Here is a 23616-nt window from a genome sequence, read left to right as displayed (position 1 = left end):
TTCCAACTGATCAAGAACAGAAATTTGAAGTTTGCATTCTGTATTGCCGAAAAGGTGGTTGCCAAAATTGAGTAGTATCTCCTATGCGGCTGTGCCTTTGTGAAATGTCACATATTTGAAACTATTAATAACTGATACAGTTTCATCTTCAATTTGCAAATGCAGGCATCCATTCTATAAATTTAAATATAACTTCTTTTTATTACTTTCCTAATTTCTATGGGACATTCTCAATTTAAGAAGCTGATGGTTTGGTTGGTTTTGGTTTTTTTTTACCTTTCCATGATATGTGAGTAGTTTGTTTCTTGTTGGACATGATATGGGTATTTTCTGGGATATCACTTCTTCGGTGTAAAGGCACCAATAGACTCTGCCACTTCTTCAATCTCCCTCCTCCCTTGGGTGTTCAACTGATCATGTCAAAGGCCAGCTGTGAAATGGGCGGTTGTGTAAACTTGGATCAGACTTTTGTGAAAAGAGCTGTGTGAGAAAGAGCTGCTGGAAGCCTTGTCAGGGCTTGTCATCCCCATCCTCAGTGGGCCCACTGGTCCAGGAGTTACATTTAACCTTTGTTCCATGCCCGGGCTATGTTTTTAGGTATGCTGTCTCTGGATTTATATCTTCTTGTTCTTCTGGCATGAACGTGGGACTAGCCTTTTCCTCATGGACTTTCTTGATGACCAGTGGTTTAATTTTTAACCATTTCTTAGTTTACTTGCTGAAACTGTGCTCAACTGGATCTGCTTCTCAATGCTGAAGCCTACAGTACCTGACCTGTGCAACCCAGGCGTAGTTTTCTGGAGCAGCTTTGCTTCCCTTCATGTGCCTATGCTTAAGCCCAGAAGTCACTGCCTTCAACTGCAAATAAATCAGTTTTAGCCAGTTGTTACCACCACAGGTAACACTCAGTCCCTTCAATGATGTAAAAAGCAGTCAGGGTAGTGCTTTTTGGGGATGTTATGGTTGGTGCATAGTGGTTTCCTCATGTGAAAGGAGTACATTTTCAGGAGGACCTTTGATACCCTTAAGACTTGAACACTTTGTTAATGTACAAGGTAGCAATGTTTTTCTCCCATGTATTATTTGTCAAGCTTTGAGCAGTTTCATGAAATTGTCTGGTTCTCTTTTTTTTTCCCCCTCATGTTTTGCTGTCTGGCAGAATCATCACAATTGTTTTTGTTCTCTTTTTGCTGCCTTCAGTCCTTATTGTTAATATAAACTATGCTAGCATTAATGTTGAATTTTGCTCCTTTGTCTGAAAATCAGAGAGCAAGCTGAAGGAGGGAAAGGTATATTGTGAAAAGAAAGAGAAAGGTGAAGCATACATAGCGGCCAGGAAAGGGAATGAGAAGGGGAAAAGGTAATTACAGAAGTTATCTGGGTAGCAAAATAATGAAAAATTTGGGTGAAATATAAAAGAAAGTGAAGGTAAATAATGCTGAGGCTCAGAAAAGCGAAGCAGAAGATTCTTTCTTGGTAAAAATGCTTAGCAAAATTTTTGTCTTCCCCATTCTGAATTCCAGGAATTTAAAATAAATCAAATACTGTCCTTTTTGCAATTTTTTTTTTTTAATTCATAGAAGTTTCCTGATTGTTTTTTTCCCACACAATAATTTTTCACCAAGAAGGTGTTAAAAAGATAAATGTGCCCCGTTGTCTTTGTCAAGTACTTCTGATACTCCACCTCTTGCACAGGCACTACACCCTCTTCAGCCAAATTTCTGCTCTTCTTAAATTTGTAGTCCTCATTACAGTGAGAAGTCCATTTCTTTTTTCTGAATAGGTGTGTCTTCCATATACTTGAATTACTGGAGGTCCATAGACAGTCTGCAAATCATATTTCAATCTCAAGGAAAAGAATTATGATGGGTTTGGGGTTTTTTTGGGTTTAGTCTATTTCACATTGTTATCCATATTTCAAAATGCTGCAGCTGTTTGTCATGAGTTCTTGTGTGCAGCAACACCAATGACATTCATCTCCCCTGATTTCAGAGGTTTGCAATGTAGATATTTCTACCAGACCTAGTGGTTCTAAATCCCCACAAAAGAAAAAACCAGACCCTTTTAGACACAGTTTATCTGGCACGTTTGTATCCTTTTATATCTACTTTAGGATGAATTGAATCAAACCATAAAAGTGTCCATTTTTCTCACTAGAATATAGCACAATCAGTTTAGATGATTATAGCTGTTAAACTAATGCCATTTCCATGTTCTAAATTAGATACTCCTCATAAAGAATAAGTATAATCAAGAATAGGTACAAAAGTTTCATAAATGCATGCATCTGGATACATGGGTCTGGGGAGGAAAGTTCTGTGCTCTGTAAAATCTTTACTGCTAAAGAAGAGTGGTTAAAGAAGAAAAGTTTAAAGGCAGAACATTCCAGTTGTATTTTTGGAAAGTCAATGGGATCTTATAAGTAATTTCTCCTTTTTCAGGTGTAGTGGTGCAACCTCCACTTTTTTTTAAAAAAATTCAGCTTTACGTGGAAATTTTCACTACTTTGATACTTCTAGGCTTATACTTCAGATGTTTTTTCTCCTACTGTGTTGAATCAAGCAAAGTCCCTAAAGTGAAGGCAGTTGGAAGAATGTTTTTTTTGTTCACTTGTAACTGTGTATTTTTCATTACGTGGGTGGAAATTGCAGAAATAGTCTGAGGTCTCTGACAGTCAGTCTGCGTTTTACAAATTACAACTAGTCTAAATGTAAATATAATGGAATCTGAAACAATGCTAGCTTTATGTAGTTTTCAATCTGTTGAAAGACTTCCTGTAGCTGTGTCCTCTTTCAAATAGCTGATTATAGGAAAGACTCAGTAATCATTATCATCTATATGAAAATGCAGTTCAAATGAAAACAGTAGGTTAGCTACTAATATCCCTATTCAGATTTTATTCACTTAAACAGTCATATAGATGATAATAGGTGTTTTGACTGATTAGAGATTTCGGGATCAGGTCTATAGTCATTACGACTAATGTTTTCTCATTAACTAGTCATGCATATCAAAATAATTGGTCTGTGCTATCACTAACACGTACAAAGCTCCCACAGCATGGCCATCATTAACAGTACAGAAAAAAGGCAGTAATTCAGGTCCTAAGGAGCTAAAAAACCTAAACTGGGGAGACAGTGCAAAACACTGGGATGCACATCAGAGAAAACTACTTTCTCTTTTCATAAAAAATACTAAAGGGAGAGAATGGTTTTAAGACTGTTTTTGTGATGGAATATATGTGAGGAAATCAGCTTTGAAGAGGTAGAAAAGAGAGAGTGTGTCTCAGCGGTATGAGAAGACAGGTCCTGACATAGATCATAAATGATCAGCCTTTTGCATTCATATCTTCTTGCATTTTTTTGGCCAGTAAAAACAACATAATTAAATGAGCTCAATAGAGAAACTCACCAAGCATTTTACTAAAACTAGTCTGTGATAAATGGGTTTATATGACAATATTTGAAAATGAAAACTGCAAAGTTGCAAAGTAGGGATTGTTTCCTGAATTCTTATTAAACTTTTGGGGTTTGTGTGGCCAGGTTTTGGTAGCAGGAGGCTACACGGGTGGATTCTGTGAAAAGCTGCTGGAAGCTTCCCCCATGTCTGGTGGAACCATTGCCAGCCAGCTCCAGGACGTACCCACTGCTGGCCCAGGCTGAGCCAGTCAGGAATGATAGTATTGCAGCCACAGGAGTGTGGAGTGAGAACATGTGAACAGCTCTGCAGACACCAAGGTCAGTGCAGAAGGAGGGGCAGGAGGTGCTCCAGATGCCGGAGCTGAGGCCCTGCAGCCCGTGGTGCAGACCATGGTGGGGCAGCTGTGCCCCTGCAGCCCATGGAGGGGACCTGCACCAAAGCAGGTGGATGCCCAAAGGAGGCTGTGTCCCCGTGGGAGGCCCATGCTGGAGCAGGGTCCTGGCAGGGACCTGCTGACCCATGGGCAGAGGAGCCCATGAAGCAGGTTTTCCTGGTAGACTTGTGGACCTGTAGGGGAACCATGCTAGAGCAGCCTGTGCCTGAGGGACTGCACCCCATGGAAAAGTGACCCACGTTGCAGCAGTTTGTAAAGAACTGTTGCCTGTGGGATGGATTCACACTGGAGAAGTTGGTGAAGGAATGTCTCCCATGGGAGGGACCGCATGGGGAGCAGGGGAAGGACTCCTGTCTTTGAGCAGTGGCAGAAGCAACCTATAGTGAAATGACTGTAACCCCCATTCCCATCTCCTTTCACCACTGGGGGAGAGGAGGTAGAAATTGGGAAGGAGGGTGCGGAGGGGTGTTTTTAAGACTGATTTTACTTCTCGTTCTCCTGCTCTCATTCTGTTAAGAAATTTAATTAATATCCCCATTTAGAGTCTGTTTTACCTGTGACAGTGATTGCTGAGTCATGTCCCCCTGTCCTTATCTCAGCTCATGAACTCTTCATTATATTTTCTTTTCTCCTGTCCAGTTGCAGTGGAGAGTGATAGAGCGGCTTGGTGAGTACCTGGCATCCAGCCAGGGTCAACCCACTGCAGTTATACACCCAAAAAAATGTGCCCTTCATACATTTATTATATGGTTGGTCCTGCAGCAGTTTTAGTGATTACTGGCACAATACTGTAGTTACATTTTGTTAATACTGATACGTCAGAGCTGGTGCATAAGACAGATTTCCTTGATCCTGTTTCTTTCAGTTCCCCTCTGAAAAGGGGCCCTAGGGGATGCAGTCTCAGCCAAGGGCCATGCTAATGTAAGGCAGTGACATAAACAAGTCAGTAAAGAGTTTAGTGCTGATCATCAGCATTGCATTGTTAGCTGTCTTTCAGCATTTGCATTTTTGGTTCAGTCTTTGTTTTGCCTGGTGATGCTGCTCAGGACATACACATAAGAATGTAACTGCACTTTGTGAGAATGTGATCAGCACATCTGCATAAAATAGTGAATGGGTTGCTGAAAACTCCATTTAACACATTCCTTCTAAAATCAGTGCATTCCTCTTGTTATGTTGTTTCTTTCTTTCTTCCTTGCTATAGCAGACATTTCAAAAGTTATTCTGTGCCTCTGAACAGATCTGTGCTGCTTAACTGCTCCAACCCATTAGATTATAAATTTGTTTCTTGTGTCTCAGATTTGTGCATAGGGGATTTGTTTAGAGGGACTTTTTATATTCATGAAAAAGGAAAACAAAATTGAAAGTGCTAAGAAAAATGAATATTGAGGTAATGTAGTCTATTTTTGCACAGAGCAAATATCAAGCTAATGCATAAGATTTATCCTCTATAGTAAATCAGCAATATGTCTCAGTTTAGGCCTCTCCTATGACTACTATATTTTACTGCCGTATTCACTCATGCTGATTTATGCCTTACTATCCTGTGAATATTTTGCAGAATATTATCAATAAAATAATTTTATCTTTGGGTCCAGATGGAATGAGCTTAGAACACAAAGACACAGAGCATGATTCCTGCCTCAAGTATTTTAATGCTTGAAATAAACTTGGCATAAAATGTGAGACAGGGACACAAGACATCAGGGAGTGGAGGACTGGATCAGGAAAGGCATCAGCCAATTAACAAAATATTTTGTGCTGTAAGGGCTCTTGTACTCAGATGGCTCTGTTTAGCTGGAAGGGTTTCATTAGAGTCGTGGCAGGAATCCTTCTGGCAGGAATCCTTCTGCAGAGTAGGAACATGCTCAGACAGTGAGTGGTGGCATCACAGAACTACTCAGGATAAGTGCCCCTACTTGTGAACAGAAGCAGCAGTTTCAGTAGTCCCATGAGACAACCCACATAAGAAATTGGAACAATGGGAGGGGACTGGTGATAAGAAAACAGGTTTTGGTCTCATTTCCTGCACCTTGAGATCAAGTCAGGAATAAGTGGCTGAAATCATCTTGTTTATTATGGGCCTCTACTAGTTTGTATGTGTGTGAGTATATGGATGTGTGGCAATTTTCCACAAAAATTCAATTAAGTTTAGGCTATGCTTTATGCTCTGGTATGGTGATTATTATTCTCCAGGGAAACATGAAAATATTCAATAGATTAGTTACCTAAAATTAGTATTGGATACATCAGTGATGTACTCTTATGTAACTTACATTTCTGAAGAACTGAAAAAATAAATTTCTTCTTTCAGCAGAGTATATATCTACATTTTTTGTAGACTTTACATACTTCTTCATAGTAAAAAAGTTTTTTTGGATGACGTACTTACTCTGAGGTTGAGTTTTGGACACTGAAATGATATTTTAATTACATTCATATTATATTTGAGCACGTTTATATTAGAACACCCATGGATAGGTACAGCATGTATTTGATAGGCATTTTACAAGGTCTGACCCTCACTGTGTGAAAAACACGTAAAAATAAAACAAGTCAGCCATGTTGAGAAATATTATTCCAGGTAATATTTACTGTGGTAATGGGTTAGGGTTCAAGTGTGCATAGACAGTATGTTGCTGATGAATGTAGGGAAAAATAGTAGAATGGGGAGGAAGACAGTGAAAGGGTTTTCGTCTCTAAAGGACTACTACTAATTCTGAAGTTCACCACTGCTAATGGGTCAAATCTTCTGCTGAAATTGAGAAATATCTATTTAAAACTTTATTCTGGTCTTAGTTCAACTTCTGATAATACACTTGAGTCTCTGAACTTGGAGGTGGATAGTCTGGATTTAATTCATGCTGTGGATATTTCAAAATTTTCTAAGGAATAGCAGTAGACATTCTAAAAAGTGCTTCACTCCAAACAGTGATCAGCATTGCCTGTGAAATCAAATTCATTAGCATTGCCCTGGGCTTCCACAACTCTTTGCATATCACATTCTGTTCCATAGTTTCACGGAACAGAATGCATTTCATTTCATTTTCCTTGAAAATTTACTTGGCCTAATATCTTGGCAGCAGTTTACAAACTTCGCTAGGTTATACATCTGCCAGCAAGGATAAAGAAGTGGCTCGCAGTCTTCCATGAATAAAAGTAAATTTGCTAAATTAAATATTTGTCTTCTTTCTATGGTACCAGTCAAACTCATCTTTTAAACTTCATCCAAAGAAATTTTCATTCGATTTGACCTCATAAAACTTGCAGCTAGACAAGTACGATGCAAATTATGGAGAGCTGGAGTAATTAATCTCATACATCACTTGCCGAAGATTACAGTTGGTGCTCATCAGTGGTAAGCTCAAATTGTACACAGGAAGCATTTCCTAGGAGTTACAGTGTAGTCCATCTGTAACTATTGGTCACGAAGCAGGAGTTACTGGAAGGTGTTAAGAACTAGACCAGGCAAGATAAGATGATCACAATGCTTCCCTCAGAATTTAAAATTATTTTAACTTATTACTTAAAGAGTCAAATAGAAGCCTTTCATGACAGCTTGTTACTGATTTTCAGTATACATCAAAAGTGGTTGTTTTCTGTTTGTTTGTTTTTCCCTTCTGACAGGTGCAGCTAGTTACAACAGCTTTTATGTTTTTTGCAAAAATTTCTGCCAAGCTGTGAAACCTGGAAAACTGAGGGTCCGCTGCAACGTGTGTAAACAAGGAACCCTGACGTTGGCAAGGGTAAGCTTTTTTGGAATTTTTTCAAGGTTTTGGAGGACATGGAAATTATATATCTATGTATTATTATATATCTATAACATTATATATTCTATTTCATACATGTGACTACATATATATGTATTCCTACTTGTTCTTGCTGTTCATGACTGAGAAGAGTAATTCAAAGGCTTTTGAAAATTTCATTTATCTCCGTTATTTGCAGCATGTACAAGGAACAGAGTGCAGTCTAGAGCTCCAGTCCTGGAAAGATGTACTTAGCTCTTTATTTTAAGGGCTAATCATTAACCTGGTAGCATGCACAGTGTATACAACTACATGTGTGCTAAAAAGATGGGATTATAGATGCTTATTCAAAGCTTGTAACAGTTGTGAAGGCCACAGGAAAACCTGAATTCAGATCTAGATTTGTGGCCATTATGGAATGAGGCAAGAAGGTTTTGAGTGGCTCTGCAAATGAGAATGTTAATCCTTCCAACCCAGTTGCTGCATGTAAAGTCAAAGGAAACTTATTGTGCTGGACCAGAAAGTTAGTAGGAGATCTGTCAAGCTTGGTTTGCATTCTAAAATGGGAAAGTATTTTTTGACTTGAATGTGCAGTAGTTTAAAGTTGTGGAGGGGGTTTTTGGTGTGTTTTGGGTTTTTTTTTTTTTGTCTTAGTGCTGCTGAATTTTACTGGTTGTATTACTGTTGAATGAGAGTCTCTTCTCTCTCATAAATCAGTATTTGTCAACCAGGCTTGTGATTGTGAGAGGTTTAGGTTTCGAAGGAGAGTGAGCCATGCTGTGCTGTAGCTTGGAGCACGGGCTTTCATATTTGGCACATGTTCAGATGTTTAAATTTGTCTTTCACTGTGCTTTAAAGTGGTTAATTTCAGATTCATGTTCTCAGCGTAGCACAGTGCTTCAGTGTCTCTACATGTAATAGCATTGTAAGACCCTTTAAAAAACCAGCTCCTATATTCTTGTTGAAAAGAATAAATCATACCATGCTTATACACCATCTAATTCAAAAAGCTATAACAACAGACTCCCTCGAGCTTTGTGTGCTCCTGAATTACCTGACTATCTCTGATGTATGTCAGAGGCTTCGGAGTGTTGTGTTTGTGGTCTTCCAGATGAACACATCTCTCAAAAGTTGCATTTGGTGATTAGTACAGGCTTAATCACATATAAATCAAGACACAAGAGAGGTCACCAATAATGTATGTTTTCCTTGGTGGGATAGATAAAAACCCAGGCGGCATTGTATTCAACTGGAATACAAGGAGTCAGTGCTGCTGAAAGACATTGCCGCTGTCACTAGATGAGTCTGAATCTCGTGCATCGCATTGACATCACACAACATGAGTCCTTTGCGAGACTCCGTGTCTTCCTTCAGCATGCGCACTTTTGGGAATGAAGACTTTCACATCTATACTGTTTGGTTTGGAATCTCCTTGATCTTTTTACTAAGTAAACTTTAATAAATTTCCCAACTTTTCAGCTTGTATAATATCTTGTAAACAGTCTTATTTGTTTGGGAGACTTAAACCCCAGAAAAACCCTGAACAAACAAACAAATCCAATCTTTTATTGTCTCCCAGGAATTTCTCATTACTCCATGATGGAAACCCTGTTATAAAAAGTTCCAGTATGGTATACTTATCAGTAAGTTCTGATTGCCTGGAATACACATGGGCTGACATTCTTTTAGCACCTACAGGGTCAATGAAATAATAAATACACACAAGCTGATAAATTCAAATGAATGGGCAGATTGCAGCTGCTTCTTTTTTCTATTAGCATATTTTATGGTAAATATGAAAAGAATAGCTGAAAACTTGTAGTGGAAGCTGTTCCAGTTTTCAAGACTGATTCAAAAAAATCCCAGCTTTCAGAAGATTTGAGAAGGTACTTCAGCATAAAAGTACAAAAGACGAAAGGGAGATATCTTTTGGAGAGTATCAAATGATAATTTTAGTCTGTTTTAATTTTTAAATAATGCTTGTCTATGAAATTAATTTGCTCTTAAGATTCTTGTTACTTTTCTCCCAAAACAAAGAAAATCTGTTATCATTCTTTTTCTCTCAAATTCAAGCAGAACACAGAAGCTAGAAACAGTGAGCATGCTGTTTTTGCAGCTTGGACTGTCAGTCCTCTGGACTTCCAAAATGCAGTAGTTGAAATATGGGCACACTTAGTGTCATGAATGTGCTGTGCAACAGGCAGTTTGTTTTAGAAATACATAGTGTCTACCTCAGTTCTGTGGTTGTAAAGAGTAGGTACAGGCATCTGCCTAGCACTTGTGAACCTCTGTTTTGTGGTTGGTTGTTGTTTGTTGTTGTTGTTGTTTCATTTTCTGGTCTATATTCCAGGGAGACAGGAAATAATTCCACATGGGGAGGCTTCTAATATGTACTAAGACTCATTCATTTTTCAGTACTGTGTAGAGACCTGTCTGTGTTAAGACCAGACAGAAATGTGCCCAATCAGAAAATGCTCTGCTTTCTTCAATGCACTGCAGTGTACAAGAGGCAAGTTCTGTCCAGCTGAAAATCTTGCTGTCAATCATTTGACATTAAATGATATGACTTACATATTAAAAAAAAGTTCAAGTTAGTATATTATCCCAAACCATCAACATTTCGCCTCCAATACCACTGGACTGTGCTAGTGATTGTTGAGATACATCTTCTCTACTGGTACTACAATTATTTTCCTTTTATAGAGAAATTAGTCAAAATGAAGTTGACATGAACAAACTATAAAAAAAGCATGTCTGTACCACTATAATACAGATTTGCCAGCAAAGCCACATTTTTTTAGCTCTCTCTTTTTTTTCCCATTCTTTGTGAACTGTGCCTGACCTTTACATGGCAACACAGCAAGTTTCTTGAGAATCTCTCTTGTGCCATAAGCACCAAAGCACCACATAAGCCAGCAGATGTTACACCAGTTCTTTTACTGAGGGGAAAGTGAATACCTGTGTAAAACCCACAGGAAAGCTTTGGACAGCCTTACACTTACTCTACATGCTAATTCTTTTCCTACCTAAGTACAAATGACCAGCTTAATTAAATTGAACTTTCTTTTTTCATGCTGTGGTGACTTACATTTTAAAATATTACTTACTCATTTAAACAGTCTTATTCCAAAACCTTATTTAACTGTCATGCCTATTTGCATAGCATTATTTTAATACATGATGCTCAGAGTAAATTTGTGATACTATATTTCTATGAAATTAAAGAGCCCAATGTTTTTATTTTTACCAAAGACATCCTTCTAAATATTAAATTTGTAATTTTCCAGTTGACACTTAGGCTGGTGTTTTATGAATGTATTATGACCTAATGCTTTATGGGAGATATATACAAGGTTGATTTAATTATAAGAAAACATCAATCACTGCAAAAGTATCACCTTTCCCTAATTTCTCTAATTAATCAAGCACAAAAGCATGTCTGGAAAGATTTGAGTGTGGGAGTCTGGTGTAGACCATCTAGAAGCCTACCAGTAACTTTCTTCATATAAACTGAAAATTTTATTCATTAGTTTCACGCTGTTGTTCATTGGTTGTTTTTTTTTTTCGTATCATACAATTCTGCAATTTGTTTCAGGACCCGTGATTCAGATAATTATGGTATTCGTCTTTCCAGAAAAACACCCACAAATGAAACCACCAAAAAACAGGGAGGCAACAGAAAACCTAAAATAAACAAAAAAAAACCAAAAACCCCAAAAAAAGTCTGATTGTAGCAGTCACATTTGTAGTTCTTCTTTTGGAGCCATAAGAGCGTTAACATTCACAGTGTTAACTCTAGACTGGAAAGGAAAATGTGTATCTGTGAATGGAAGGCCTGATTCTGCAAACTGTTATGCACCAGCCTATACACAAACCCAGACTTTTCCAATTTTAGTGATTCTGTGATGTACTCTTGGTACAAAAGACAGTAACATTTGATTTGGTATCTATTTGTCATAGTGTTGAATTCAGCTAGAGTAAGAGTGTGGATTGAAGTGTTATAAATAGACTTTGGATCTCCCTGCTCAGCCACAGGTGCTATGGTGAGGCCATTTCTAGTGTGTGGAGTCATTAATATTTGGTCATTCTTCTCACTGTGTCCTTGGTAGTTAGTACTGGTTGAGTTTTCAGTATATCCTCTAGTGCAAGCACCCAGAGGAATTTATCTCAACTTATTTTATACTTTTCAAGTGTTCCTTACAGTTCATGTCATTATATCAGATCTTTTCAGACATGGGGAGTTATATTCACATCTGATTTAACTCCCAGCAGCTGAGGCTTAGTTTCTGGCACTTAAAGGAGTTTTGGAGCCTACAGTCCCGTTGCTGTCCCTGCCCTCTGCACTCCGGAGGAGCCTCCTGACTTCACAGGTTTTCTTAAACTGTCTCTGCCACAGAACTGCCCTTCCATCATTTACGGTACTAGAGGTGTTGCTTTCATCTATTACTTTTCATCTCAAACCTAACGGAGAAATGGACATTTGCTGAATTTCGGTTCTCTGGAGCCATGAAAGGCTTGCCATTTAGGTCTCTTGTCAATTAGCTGTACGGTACCTCCCAGTTCTGTGAGGGAAACGCGCTGCGGTCTTATGAGTGCCTTTCAGTGACTGAGGAATAACAGGTCATGGACAGTGCAAGTGCTCTTCCTAATAGATGATAGTGTGGCATATGGAATTTGATACTTTCATATTTCCTAGGAAGAGGAAGATCTTTAATACAATCCTTTTTTTTGAGTTCTTTCTTCCTAACTCAACATAAGTTATTTAAACAGTGTGTTTTCTTTTTGATGAATATAAACTTAGCAGAGATTTTCAGCAATATAAAATGCAATTTACTTTTACTTCTTCTTTATATTTATATATATGATTGTGAAACTCCTTTCCACCGTACACGACCCCTCAACAAAGTTCATTTCAGATCACATCTTTTTCCTGGAATTAATTACTTGTATCCTGGCTCAGTGACAAAGAAAGGAAAGAGTACTACTCACAGCTTTGGAGCAGGGCTGACTGAAAGAGAAAGGGACAAGTAGCACCTCTGAAATTATGTAGCCCTTGCCGATGCTGAGTCAGCTTCTCCCCTCTGCTGGTTAGACTGCAGGGGTAATATTGCACTCAGGTTACAAAAAATCAATTTGTCCTTTGAAGCTAAACTGTAAAATAAACACCCATTGAAGTGTATGTGATAAAGTGTGATCTCATTTGCAGGCTAGGGAAATATTAAAAATGTGATTGAATTCTTGAGACTGGGTGACGTAGGTATCTGTCTCTCCAAAATTACATGTCTGCTTTGAGGATAAAAATGTTTTTGATGTATTTTAGCTCACACATGACAAACACTATGTGTTAAATTACTTCTGCTGAATACTGTGCATAAGAAAGTTACCACTGTAATGTGTTTTCCACAGTCAAACTAACAAATGTGAAACAACCATTTATTTTTGGGTTCCTGCTAATGAATGTGTTAGTACAAAAATAGCTTAATTTCCCTGCATTTGGCTGACAGAAGTAGTACTTACAGGAAATTACATGTATTCAATATATGTGCTTCTTTCTACATAAATAATGGGAAATGTCTCAATTCTGACATCTAAATTACTACAACTGGGCACTGATGTTAATGCTGCCTTGAGAAGACTAGTGCAGAAAAAATGAGCTCTCGGAATAATTTTTTCAAGGGTTTCCACACATTCAGGAAATCCTTTTGCATTACTTATATTAAGTCAGCACACTTAATCATAAGCCTTGGGGTTTTTTTCTAGTGAACCAGTGTTTTATGAGAGTGAAGGAACATCTTAAGATACAGATGTGTTATTCTGTTGTGTAGGCCAAGCCCAGCTGTGACAGGATTCCAGAGAGAAATCAGGCATATTCTGATCTTTTCCCTACCTGCTGCACAGGGAAATGTACTCTTCTGTGCACTCATTTTTCTTATAAACCAATCTGATGGTGACAGATTGGTCATGAATATGAACTGCTGAGACTCTTAGTGCAGAACTATGCTTTAATAGTAAGTCCTGTCTCCTAATGGTGTTTGTCGTTCATATCCAAGTCCATGCTAGATACAAAACCTCTGTCTTTCATATCTCTTAGGTAGTTTGTGCAGTTTCTAATAATAAAATCTGTCTCAGAAAGGAATATTTTTCCATCATAGCAAAGGAGAATCTATCATTAACTGGCTTGACCAAGGAGGCCAATATATTGATATTTTGTACTGTAGTTCCACAAGTGCCATCCTCATAAGGAACACATGTCATCCACTCTTCCGTATTGTTCTCATGTTGCTTACAGTGACATGGTGCAGAGCATCAGCATTAAATAAATTTAGTGCTGAGCTCACTCAGAATTTGGAATTAATGGTGGAACTTTCCTAAGAATGATCACGAGTGGTCTGTGGGTCTGATTCTGCCATTGCTCATCCAGTGTCTTCATTACTTTTACTACCATGGTTATCAGAAGAAAAAAAATAATGCCTATATTTTTACTTTTAAAAGTCTGTTTTCTTTGATGATATGTTAGATTTTGCCCCAGTCACACCGTGGGGAGGCAGCTCCACCAAATGTTCCTGGGGCCCGTTTAAGATACTGTGGTACTTACAGAAATAAAAAAGCTCAACACTGGGTAACTTCAAAATTACTTTAAAAGCATTTTTTCCTTCTTCTCCACTTCTGTCTTTGGCTCCAAGTCTCAATTCCCACTGAACCTCTGAAAGGACATCCTGACTCTTGCACCTGTCTCACATAGTGACACTGCCATTGTGGCTGGCCTCCAAAGTGCTCAGCTCCATCTGAAGGGAACAGTTGGGAGGATTCAGAAGACTTGACATGGTTTTATTCAGGTTTTTGGCTATACATTTCCTTTACTTTTTAAATATCCCTTAAAAAAAATTTCATTACATTGGACATCAATTGTAATACACAGTAAATGAAAACAAATACATATTTGATTTATGAAAAAGAAAATATTCCATACATTTCAAGAGACAAGAACAGCAATTCTTTCATGCAAAATAAACTTGGCAAACAGAACAGTTTTGCCTCTATATTGATAAAATGATATAGGTTCTTCTTTCATTTTAATGGGACAAGAAATTGTATTTTAACTTCTAATTCTGTTATAAGCTCTGAGATATCTATGCATGATTTATAATATTTATTGCAGTATGTGTTTTCAGTGAGATTACGTGTTATAAAGTGTCTTAAAAGCTAGAAAAAAAATACCAACTATTGGAGAGAGGGAAAATGACTTCAGCATTATGTACTGCTTCAAGTCATGCTGTGAAATAAAACTGCCTTTTAATGTGGAGCCTACAGTGCGTTTCTCCAGCCTGGGTGACAACAGTCATAAATGAAAAGGAAAATAGTTACCAAATTTACTTTCAGAGAAGACTTTTACATGAGTTTCTGAATCAAACCCTTTTACCAGAGAGGATAGATTTATGCCTAGTAATACAGATAGTGTTCAATATGTCTTGTCCCTGCAGTTGCTGTGATATCAGAGAAGTACAGACTCACAGAATGGTTGAGGTTGAAAGGGACTTCTGGAGGTCATCTGGTTCAACCCTCCCTGCTCAAGCAGGGCCACCTGGAGCCCAGTGCCCGGGATCATGTCCTTCTGAATATCTCTAAGGATGGAGACTCCACAGCCTCTCTGGGCATCCTGTGCCACAACCCTCAGACATCCTCACAGTAAAATGGTTCCTTCTCACGTTCAGGCAGCACCTTCTGTGTTTCAGTTTGCACCCATTGCCTCTGGTCCTTTTTCAGACAGCTCTGAAAAGAGCTGGATCTGTCTGCTTTACGTCATCCCTTCAGATATTTATTCACAGTGGTGAGATCACCCCTCGTGTCCATTTCAGTATACCATGGCAGGTCTGGGACTAGTGAAAAATACCATGCTCAGAGTAACACTTATTTTATCAAAAATACTAGTTGTATTTGAATTGGTTTTGTGTAACACTGCACGTTATCTAAACGTATAAATGTAGATCAGATTGTGGACTCTAATATGTTTCACTCTTTTATAGGTCTTGTGCTATTTCTGTTAATGTTTTTTATGGCTTTTTTGTTTAGATGCATACCTTTGGGAAATAAAAAAAAAAAGGAGTACCAACAGATGTGATAAGTAAGCCTTACTCAGCTTTAGTTTTGGATATTCTTTGGGACAGAAATGTAACCAGAGAGGGAACATTCTTCCTCTCTGCTTGCATATTGCACTTGCAAATGTGTATTGTTGGCCAGGGAAATGAAAAGTCGCATTTTTTTGCATATTAATTATTGGCAGCTATGACGGTATTGTCTTAGCTATATGGAAAGATGGCCCTCTCTTCCATGCAGCAACTCCTCTCACAAAGAAAGGCCCTCTTTCTAAAGTTTCTTAGCCTTTTATGCTGAAAGTAGATACAATGAATATTCATCAGCATTTTAAACATTAGAGCTACATGTGTAGGTAAATCCTTCTTGATCTCATCTTCCTGACTCTCTCTATCTCTTTTAGATCCCTTTTTCTACTAAATAAGACCCAAATGTGCTGTGGATGTGTTGCTGGAATGTATTACAGTACAAACAAATCATGGGCTGTGAAAGTGGGGCTTTTTTTTAATATGGCAGCTGCCACTGAGATTCAGATGTCCCTGTGCATAACTCTCCTAATTTGCTTTTTTTATTAAAGTACAGCCAAACTTCTGTCTTCCCAGTATTATTCCTTAGATAGCTGTGAGTACAGAGACATCATACTAGCACTACATTATTTCAACATTTTTCATAATGATGAACATTAAACAATTCTAAAGGGTCAGTAATTTTGTTCTTGATTTTTAAGATACTGGAATATCTGAGGCACCAGCTGGCTCAAGAGGAAAAAATAAGTGTATTTACTAAAGGTATTTTAGTAGCAGAAGTAGCAAGTGTCGAATTATAAGTGCTCCTTCATCTCCATTAAGAAGCTGATGCATGTTCTAAATTGTTATTATCTATAGTATGTTGATCTAAATTACTGATAAGTAGTGAAGTTAATTTAGAACATATTAAAGGAACTGCGTACCTCTAAAAGAACTATAAACAGGTCTCTATTCTACCTCACCATAGAAGAAATCTCTCCAAATCTTTACAATGGTAGTGTCTGAGGTTGTGGGCTTTTTCCTACTTTTGGACTGAATTATGCAATAAGAAAGGTTTAGAGTACTTAAACATTACGCAAGTAAAAACTCAGAGTTCTTTAACTAAAAATCCAGCTAATTTTAAGTTATATTGCTAGGGTTGTGATCTAAAGGTATTAAGGTCAAATTCATTAAAGCTTTCCTCAGTGCCTCATTACTATAAAACATCTTTAACATGATGGAACCACAACCATGGTAGTTATATTGATTTAATTTTCTTGGCAGAGGCAGGCAGTGCTCTAAAGATGGTTTTCCCCTTCTTCTTGGGGATGATGACCATTTAGTAATCCACAAATGAATTGTTAGTACACACTTAAATTTTTCTGCTGTAAGCAGCTGGACAAAAGAAGACATCCGTGGTTCCCTCTGGTAATTGCACGTGCTTAAAGCTTGCTCCTTTATGCAGAAAAAAGAGTATAGTGGTATGAATGTAGAATGTGTTTATGTTTGGTTTGGGGGTATTTTTGAAAGTTGGTAAATGCTTCTCTGTTAAGACTTTGATTGTCTTAGGAGTCCAGTTTTGTTTTGTTTGTTTGAGAGAAGAGAGTATCGGTGGTATGTTTTGGTTTGATCTGCTTGTGCACATCAGCTGTTTATGACCTGATGGTGGAAGCATTTTGCAATTGTTTTGAATTTGTCTGTACATCCCCAAGTTCTAGATTTTATTGCTATCTTTAAAAATTTGAATTCAGGCTTGATTCCTTAGAATCAGTATGTTCTGCATGTCCTTCTTTACAAAAGTGCTGTCAAAAAAGTCAGCTCAGTTTGCAGAAGTTACCTTTTTCAGAGTAAGGCACTGCATTTTAGCTGATGCCTCAGGTTCCTATAAAGAGCATCAAGAGATGTTTTTGCTGGCTTTTTGCTGCTTAGCTCTGCACAGAACCTGCCAGCTGAAAGCACTGCTGCCTTGTTGAAGCGCAATCCGTAACTTTGAAAAAAATTACCAAAGATGTTATTTGTCTGTTACCAATATAAATGTCATAGATGGTAAGGCATGTTTTCAATATTTACCTGAAGTGTGTTGGTCCTGCCTCAAGTCGTAGATTGCCTGTGCAGCTAAGAGGAGGCACAATTTTGAACTGTCCTCATCTGAGCAATATGTTCATTCTGGGTATTCACGTTCTTTCTGTACGTTTTGACTTCCTTGATTTGAAAAATTTAGTTTCAGGTGGAGGAAATTAACTCCACTGAAGTTAGGATTTTAATTTCAGTCAGGTCTAATTGCTTTCCTTGTTTTAAACTAACAAACTTGGGAAAATAGGCAGCAACGTGTTCAACCGAAGATTTTCCTGTGTTTTAGGTGGTGCTTAAGAGTAGGAGAATAATTTTGTTTTAATATGCAATCTCTTCTGAATCTCTAGATTTATCTGTTTTAGCTGGGGTCTAGAAGCTTCCAGACTCTTTATATATGTGGCTAGAAATAATTTCATACAATTTTGTGAAAAACAATCACCAAACTGAAAGCCTTTCTGGTTACTTGGATAAGTCTTGAGCCTCATGGACCTTTCTGTTGAGGTCAAGTCACCAGCTTAAATCTCTGCCTGAAGCATGACAGTACTTTTGGTGAGAAGCAAAATGGATTTAAAATAGTGCACTCAGGTGCCCTCAGAATAAGCAGTTTATATATGCATCTCCTGCCTTAGAGGATATAAATTAGTTCAGTCAATTTTAAGGTGACAAACTGAGGGTTGTTTTTATTCTGGGCTGATAGGGAAGGACGCTCTATGCTTTTGTACGGTACTAAAAAATCTTTAAAACTTCTTAAAAGGAAGACTAAGCAAAAGCCAAAATACAAACTCATGGAAGCAAATGTGCTTTCACTATGCAATAGTCTTATTTATGTGTTACTTCACTTTTTTTTCTTGCATTTTAAGCAATGTATTTATTATGTGATGTCATACATGGGTTTTTTTGGTATAAGACAACATCAGAATATACCATCCGTTCTTGAGGATGATGTACAGATTTATTTATAGAGGATGGATTTAAAAAAAATAAACTATTTTTGCTCCATTCACATATTTTTGAAACAGTGTCAAAAGAATTTGAGGTTTTTTCATTTTTCTCATAATTTCCCTACAGGTCTTAATGTCATGATAATAATTTTTTAATGTGAATTCATAATTATTCAGTTGATATTATACATTAGGGCTGATATCATCCTATCCCTGTGGTCAGCCCAATTAAGAGGAATGCAGAATGGGGCTGTTCAGGTTCTAGGCCCTGATCAGAAATGAGACCCAGCAGGTTCTCTGTCGCCTTCTATCTCAGCACTGTTTTTTTGGCTAATTTAAAAAGCTGTTTCCTAAAATTGAGGCCCAATGATGAAGGCTAAGATTGCTGACTGTGGAATTTTGGCAAAACAGTAATTTAGAGAAGAAATTAGAATTCATGGGCCTTCTTTACTTTAGAATGAAATTGCTAGGTTAAAGTTCTTTTAACTCTACAAATTTTGTAATTTTATTTAAAAAGTTGTGTACTCTACTTGAAAAATTTTCCTGCAGTTGGACTCTTATGTTTCTCTTCTGCTTTTACTTCTTTCTAGCATATTTCAGTTTCTACATTTCATTGAAGAGAATTGACATTTGGTAGCTTTCTTATTTAGAATATAGCCCATATACTTGAACCTTAACTTTGTGCAGTGAGCAGAATCTTCATGTATACTTCAGGGAGGCCACATCTGCAATCTACAGTCCATTACAAGTTATCTACAATCCATTTTGCCCTGTGTTCTCTGATAAAAGAAATTAGGGAGCCCAAGTGTTTGTGGGAAAGTGGAAAATAGTTTACTTTTTGCCAGTACAGATACTCATTTTGTGCTGGCTGAATATGTTGGACATGCATGGACAGTAACGTGTCACAAGAAAATGAAGGTAAAATTTGGTATGGGTCCTGTTATATTCTGATAAAATCTTGACTATTATTTCCTAATGCAAAATTTGTTGAATGCCAGCTCGTCCATGACTATAGTAAAACCAACTAATGCATAAATGAATTCTGGCAATTTTTAATAAAATTTGAAAACCTGATATGACAGAGAGCAATGCTAAGAGGTAACCAAGTGTGTAAACACTAAATGAAGGATTATCCTTATTTGTGAAAAATCCATTCTAGCGAGAAATTGAATTGGGGGCTTCTCTCAAAAAAGAAGGGCTACTGTGGCTAGTGAGTCAAATCAAGGCCTGACTTTACTCCCTTTACAGTAATAAGGTTATGTGAGACCCATAAACAATACACAGGTGAGAATAAATGTAACTGAGTATTCTATGCTCTCTTCTCTTTAAAGATTCACCTCCAAATAGTAAAGTACTGATTAATAAAGGAAGCGCATCACTTGATCCTCATATGCTTGATCACATTCAGTTTTAGAGGATATTGCATGAGCAGCCTCACCTCTAGTTTGATGCCAGGATTTTCTGTAAAAAGAACATATGAATGGTCTATGTATAAAATGACTAATATGCATAAAATGGAAGATCCTGTACTTATTGTTCTTTCATCTGAGGAAAGAAGATTTTACCTGAAAACGGCTGGTCCAGAACCTTGTCTGTGTCAGTGACATAGAGATTAATGATAAAGAAAACATCAAAAATCTTCAGGGCACTGATACTGACTTTTAATGAGTCTCAGCAATGTGTAGCTGGCAATTTCAGAAACTAGATCTGTTAGGAATTAGACTGCAACAGTCTTGGCACTAGTTTACTGTAAATAGATGCATCCCACTTAGAAAAACAATTTGCAATAGACTTACCTGTCTGTATGTACTTTAATTATACATAAACATTCTCCAATTACACAGTGTGCATAAATCCAAAAGCTGCTGGTAAAAGCTAAGACAGTAGATTAACTTCTGGGAAAGGCTCTTTTTAATGAGTAAACTCTAAGCTTTCTGTGCTGTCAGGAGTTGAAACTGTCTCACATAGCACAAAGTGCTCCTGTAAATGCTGTGTCTTATGTAAAAAAGGACAAGTGTTGTAGCAACTGGTACACAACACACCCAGAAAAAAAAAAAAAAAAAAAAAAGAGAGAGAGAGAAGGAGAAGGAGAAAACCATATGGATCTGCTCCTTTTCAAATGCAGATTGTTGAGGCTGGAAGTCTACCACTTAGTCACTGTGTTCTCCGTTTGACCATATGGTTGCAAAATCTAGCAGAATGATGTAAAAACCCTAGTTAGCCTCCTGAAAACAAAATATAGTAGAATAAAGTGGGAAAATGAAAGGATTTATTTTATATTAATTCTTACTGTTATGCAATATCTAATATGTTTTATTGTCAGTGGCTCTGATATTTTGTAGACTCTATATCTGTCTTGTGGCATTTGACTCCCTAGAAATATATGGGATGAAATCTCTAGGTATGGCTTTACATTTATGATGAAATGACAAGGATTTTTCTACCTGCTCCATACAGAGCTAAAACTCAGCAGAACACAGCATACCTGCTAACTAGTTATCTCATATTTGTACAAAAATTGGAAGCACAGAAATCGCAAAAAAACTTGTTTTGTGGTCTGTTACAACCTTTTGTCAACTATGTGCTAAAATGTTGATTAATTTCCTGGTAACCAGTCTCCATATGAAATGAAGGACATGACCATATGTAAAAACTTCCTTTTGGTTTCACTTTGCAAACAAGAGACTCAAGAGAGGAGGGATAATTCTGACATAGATGAGGACTTTTTGAGAAAGGATGGGGGAAACTGAGTTTGGTGTTTGTATATGTGTAAAATCCCTTTCAAATGGGGATCATGAGGGAAGAGGCCTCTGCATTTGTCACCACCAGCAGCATGTCTACATCGGAATAAAATTTCAGTTTGGGAGTATGTGGAGAGAATCATTAGTCTCTTTTGGAAAAATAGCAACAGACAAGCAAATTGGATTGAAAACAGCCCTTGGCTTCCACTATGTTGTTTTACAGTTTCAGTATAGTGTAAAATCATGTAAACAATAAGATCCAGCTTGTGTCTGCAGGACTCATGGGTTAAGACTCTCCTCAGGCACCAGTCTGAGTTTGCAATGCCTGGGTAGCACTGATACGCAGAGACTTACCAATCTGTAAAGAGGGGTGTTGAATAATAAACAAGAACATAGTTCTCTCTTTATTTTAACATTATTTTATGCCTACTCATGGTTAGAAAATCACAGTGTTACTGTACGCAGAGTATTTTTATGTACTTTTTGTGTATATTTATGTATTCATAAATGTACAGTATTCCTTCATGGTCAATTAACTACATACTGTAGAGTTATAGTAGTACATTCTTCCTAGTCTTTAGTAACCACTACAGGTATCTATAGAATTTGAAAGTTCACAAAAAGCAGAAGGTTTATTCTCTGTCACTTTTAACTATTTTATATTAAAGTAAAACTTTTTGATGTGTAATATTTGTCCTGAGTGAAGTTATACTTCATACTCACCCATAAAAGGGAAAGATAAATTAATCCTATGTGAAAAATTAACCTTCAAAAGTTTTACACTCCATTTCATTACCTTTGGAAAATATTTTGGCTGAAGGAATCCGTTCCTGCTTTTGCATTGTGGTAGAAACCTTCCATCTTGATTTTCTATCTTTGTAATAGGGTTTAGAAAGTAATAGTATTTGCTACTGCTAGGTATTCAGCACCATATCAAAGCCACAAACTACAGAGTACTACTTCTGGGACTACTGTAGCAGAAAATCTTTTGGGGACTGGTTAAAGAGCAAACCCTGTTGGTTAAATTGACCTATTTGCTGCACAAGTGTTTCAGTTTGGGTGTCAGGAACAAGGGTGGAATTGAAAATTTATATTATGAGAAAAGCAAATGTGTCATTAACTATGCCAAGAGTTTTACAGAAATGGTAATTTAGTTTCCTAGATTTAGATTCCTGTCACTATATGTCTGCCCTTGGACTTGGGAATTCATTTTAATTTTCTAGCCTTTTGTTTGCCAGTGAGATGTTCCTCATGGATTATAGAGCAGAACCTCATCCCATGCTGATGATTGTAGCTGAGCTTCCTAACCCCTGTGACACATCCCAACCTCGGTGCTGAAGGATCAGCTGTAACACACTTTCTAAAGGTGCTATAAATCCCACTGTAAAGTACATTTGTTAATGGTACTGTTATTGTTATCATTCTTCTTCCCCTGCCCCAGAACCAAGTACGTAACTTTTAGAACATGTGGTTTCCTTCAACAGATAAGATACCATAATGCTAAAATTTCTCCTGTTTTTTTTTCTGTGTTACTGATTCTGCTCTCCAACCCATCAGGAGCTTTTATTTCTCTAGTTCATGATTTAGGGTTTTAAGGTGAGAGTCTATTTATTTATCCATGAATATTCTTTTTTCTTTCTTGGTGAGATAAATTGAAATTCTTGATAAGCAATTTTCATACTGCTTACATTTTCACAGTATTTGTCTTTCTAAAGGAAAATGTTTTATATTCCTGGTGAATATAATAGGTGTACATGGGGAGAGAAAGACAGAAATTTAAATATTGAAATCCATTGTGGGATAAGGGAGAGAGATTTTAACCAGACTCCATATACTTCTCCATTGCAGACTATAGTGTAGGGTAGATATACATATGGGCTTTAAACTTGCTAAATTTTACCCCAGAGGCAGGTCAGAAATTTAGTACTGGCCAGCTGACTCCAGTTCTCTGGTATGTTTGTAGCCACTGTTGAACTCCAATTTGCTTTGTCTAAACTTCTCCCAGTACCTTACATATCCCTTTTAAAGGTCTGGCATTCTTACATCTACAGATCTATTGCAGGAATGAGGCCTATTTTTTATTAAAAACAGAGTAGGAGCTTCAGCATCCCATTACGCAGGATTAGCAAGCAGTTCTTTCCTGCTTAAAGTCTCAATTAAAAGTTAATCAATTCATTAAATGCACTTTATTGAATTTAGTTA

General features: G+C 37.3%; 1 protein-coding gene across 4 annotated transcripts in view; it reads left to right on the top strand.

Annotated features, from left to right (window-relative positions):
- PRKN (parkin RBR E3 ubiquitin protein ligase) overlaps positions 1 to 23616 on the top strand; it is a 721078-nt gene that overhangs the window by 245482 nt on the left and 451980 nt on the right. For all 4 annotated transcript variants that reach the window (XM_027880020.1, XM_027880017.1, XM_027880018.1 and 1 more), the window contains exon 4: positions 7442 to 7560. In XM_027880020.1, the coding sequence (XP_027735821.1) occupies positions 7442 to 7560 (119 nt within the window). The remainder of the gene's footprint in view (positions 1 to 7441; positions 7561 to 23616) is intronic.

Source organism: Empidonax traillii, unplaced genomic scaffold, assembly GCF_003031625.1.
Source record: "Empidonax traillii isolate 1590-97213 ecotype Southwest subspecies unplaced genomic scaffold, ASM303162v1 scaffold63:size2014119, whole genome shotgun sequence".
Classification (NCBI taxonomy): domain Eukaryota; kingdom Metazoa; phylum Chordata; class Aves; order Passeriformes; family Tyrannidae; genus Empidonax; species Empidonax traillii.
Note: the sequence above shows the minus strand (reverse complement) of the source record. Positions and strands in the feature narration are given on the sequence as shown.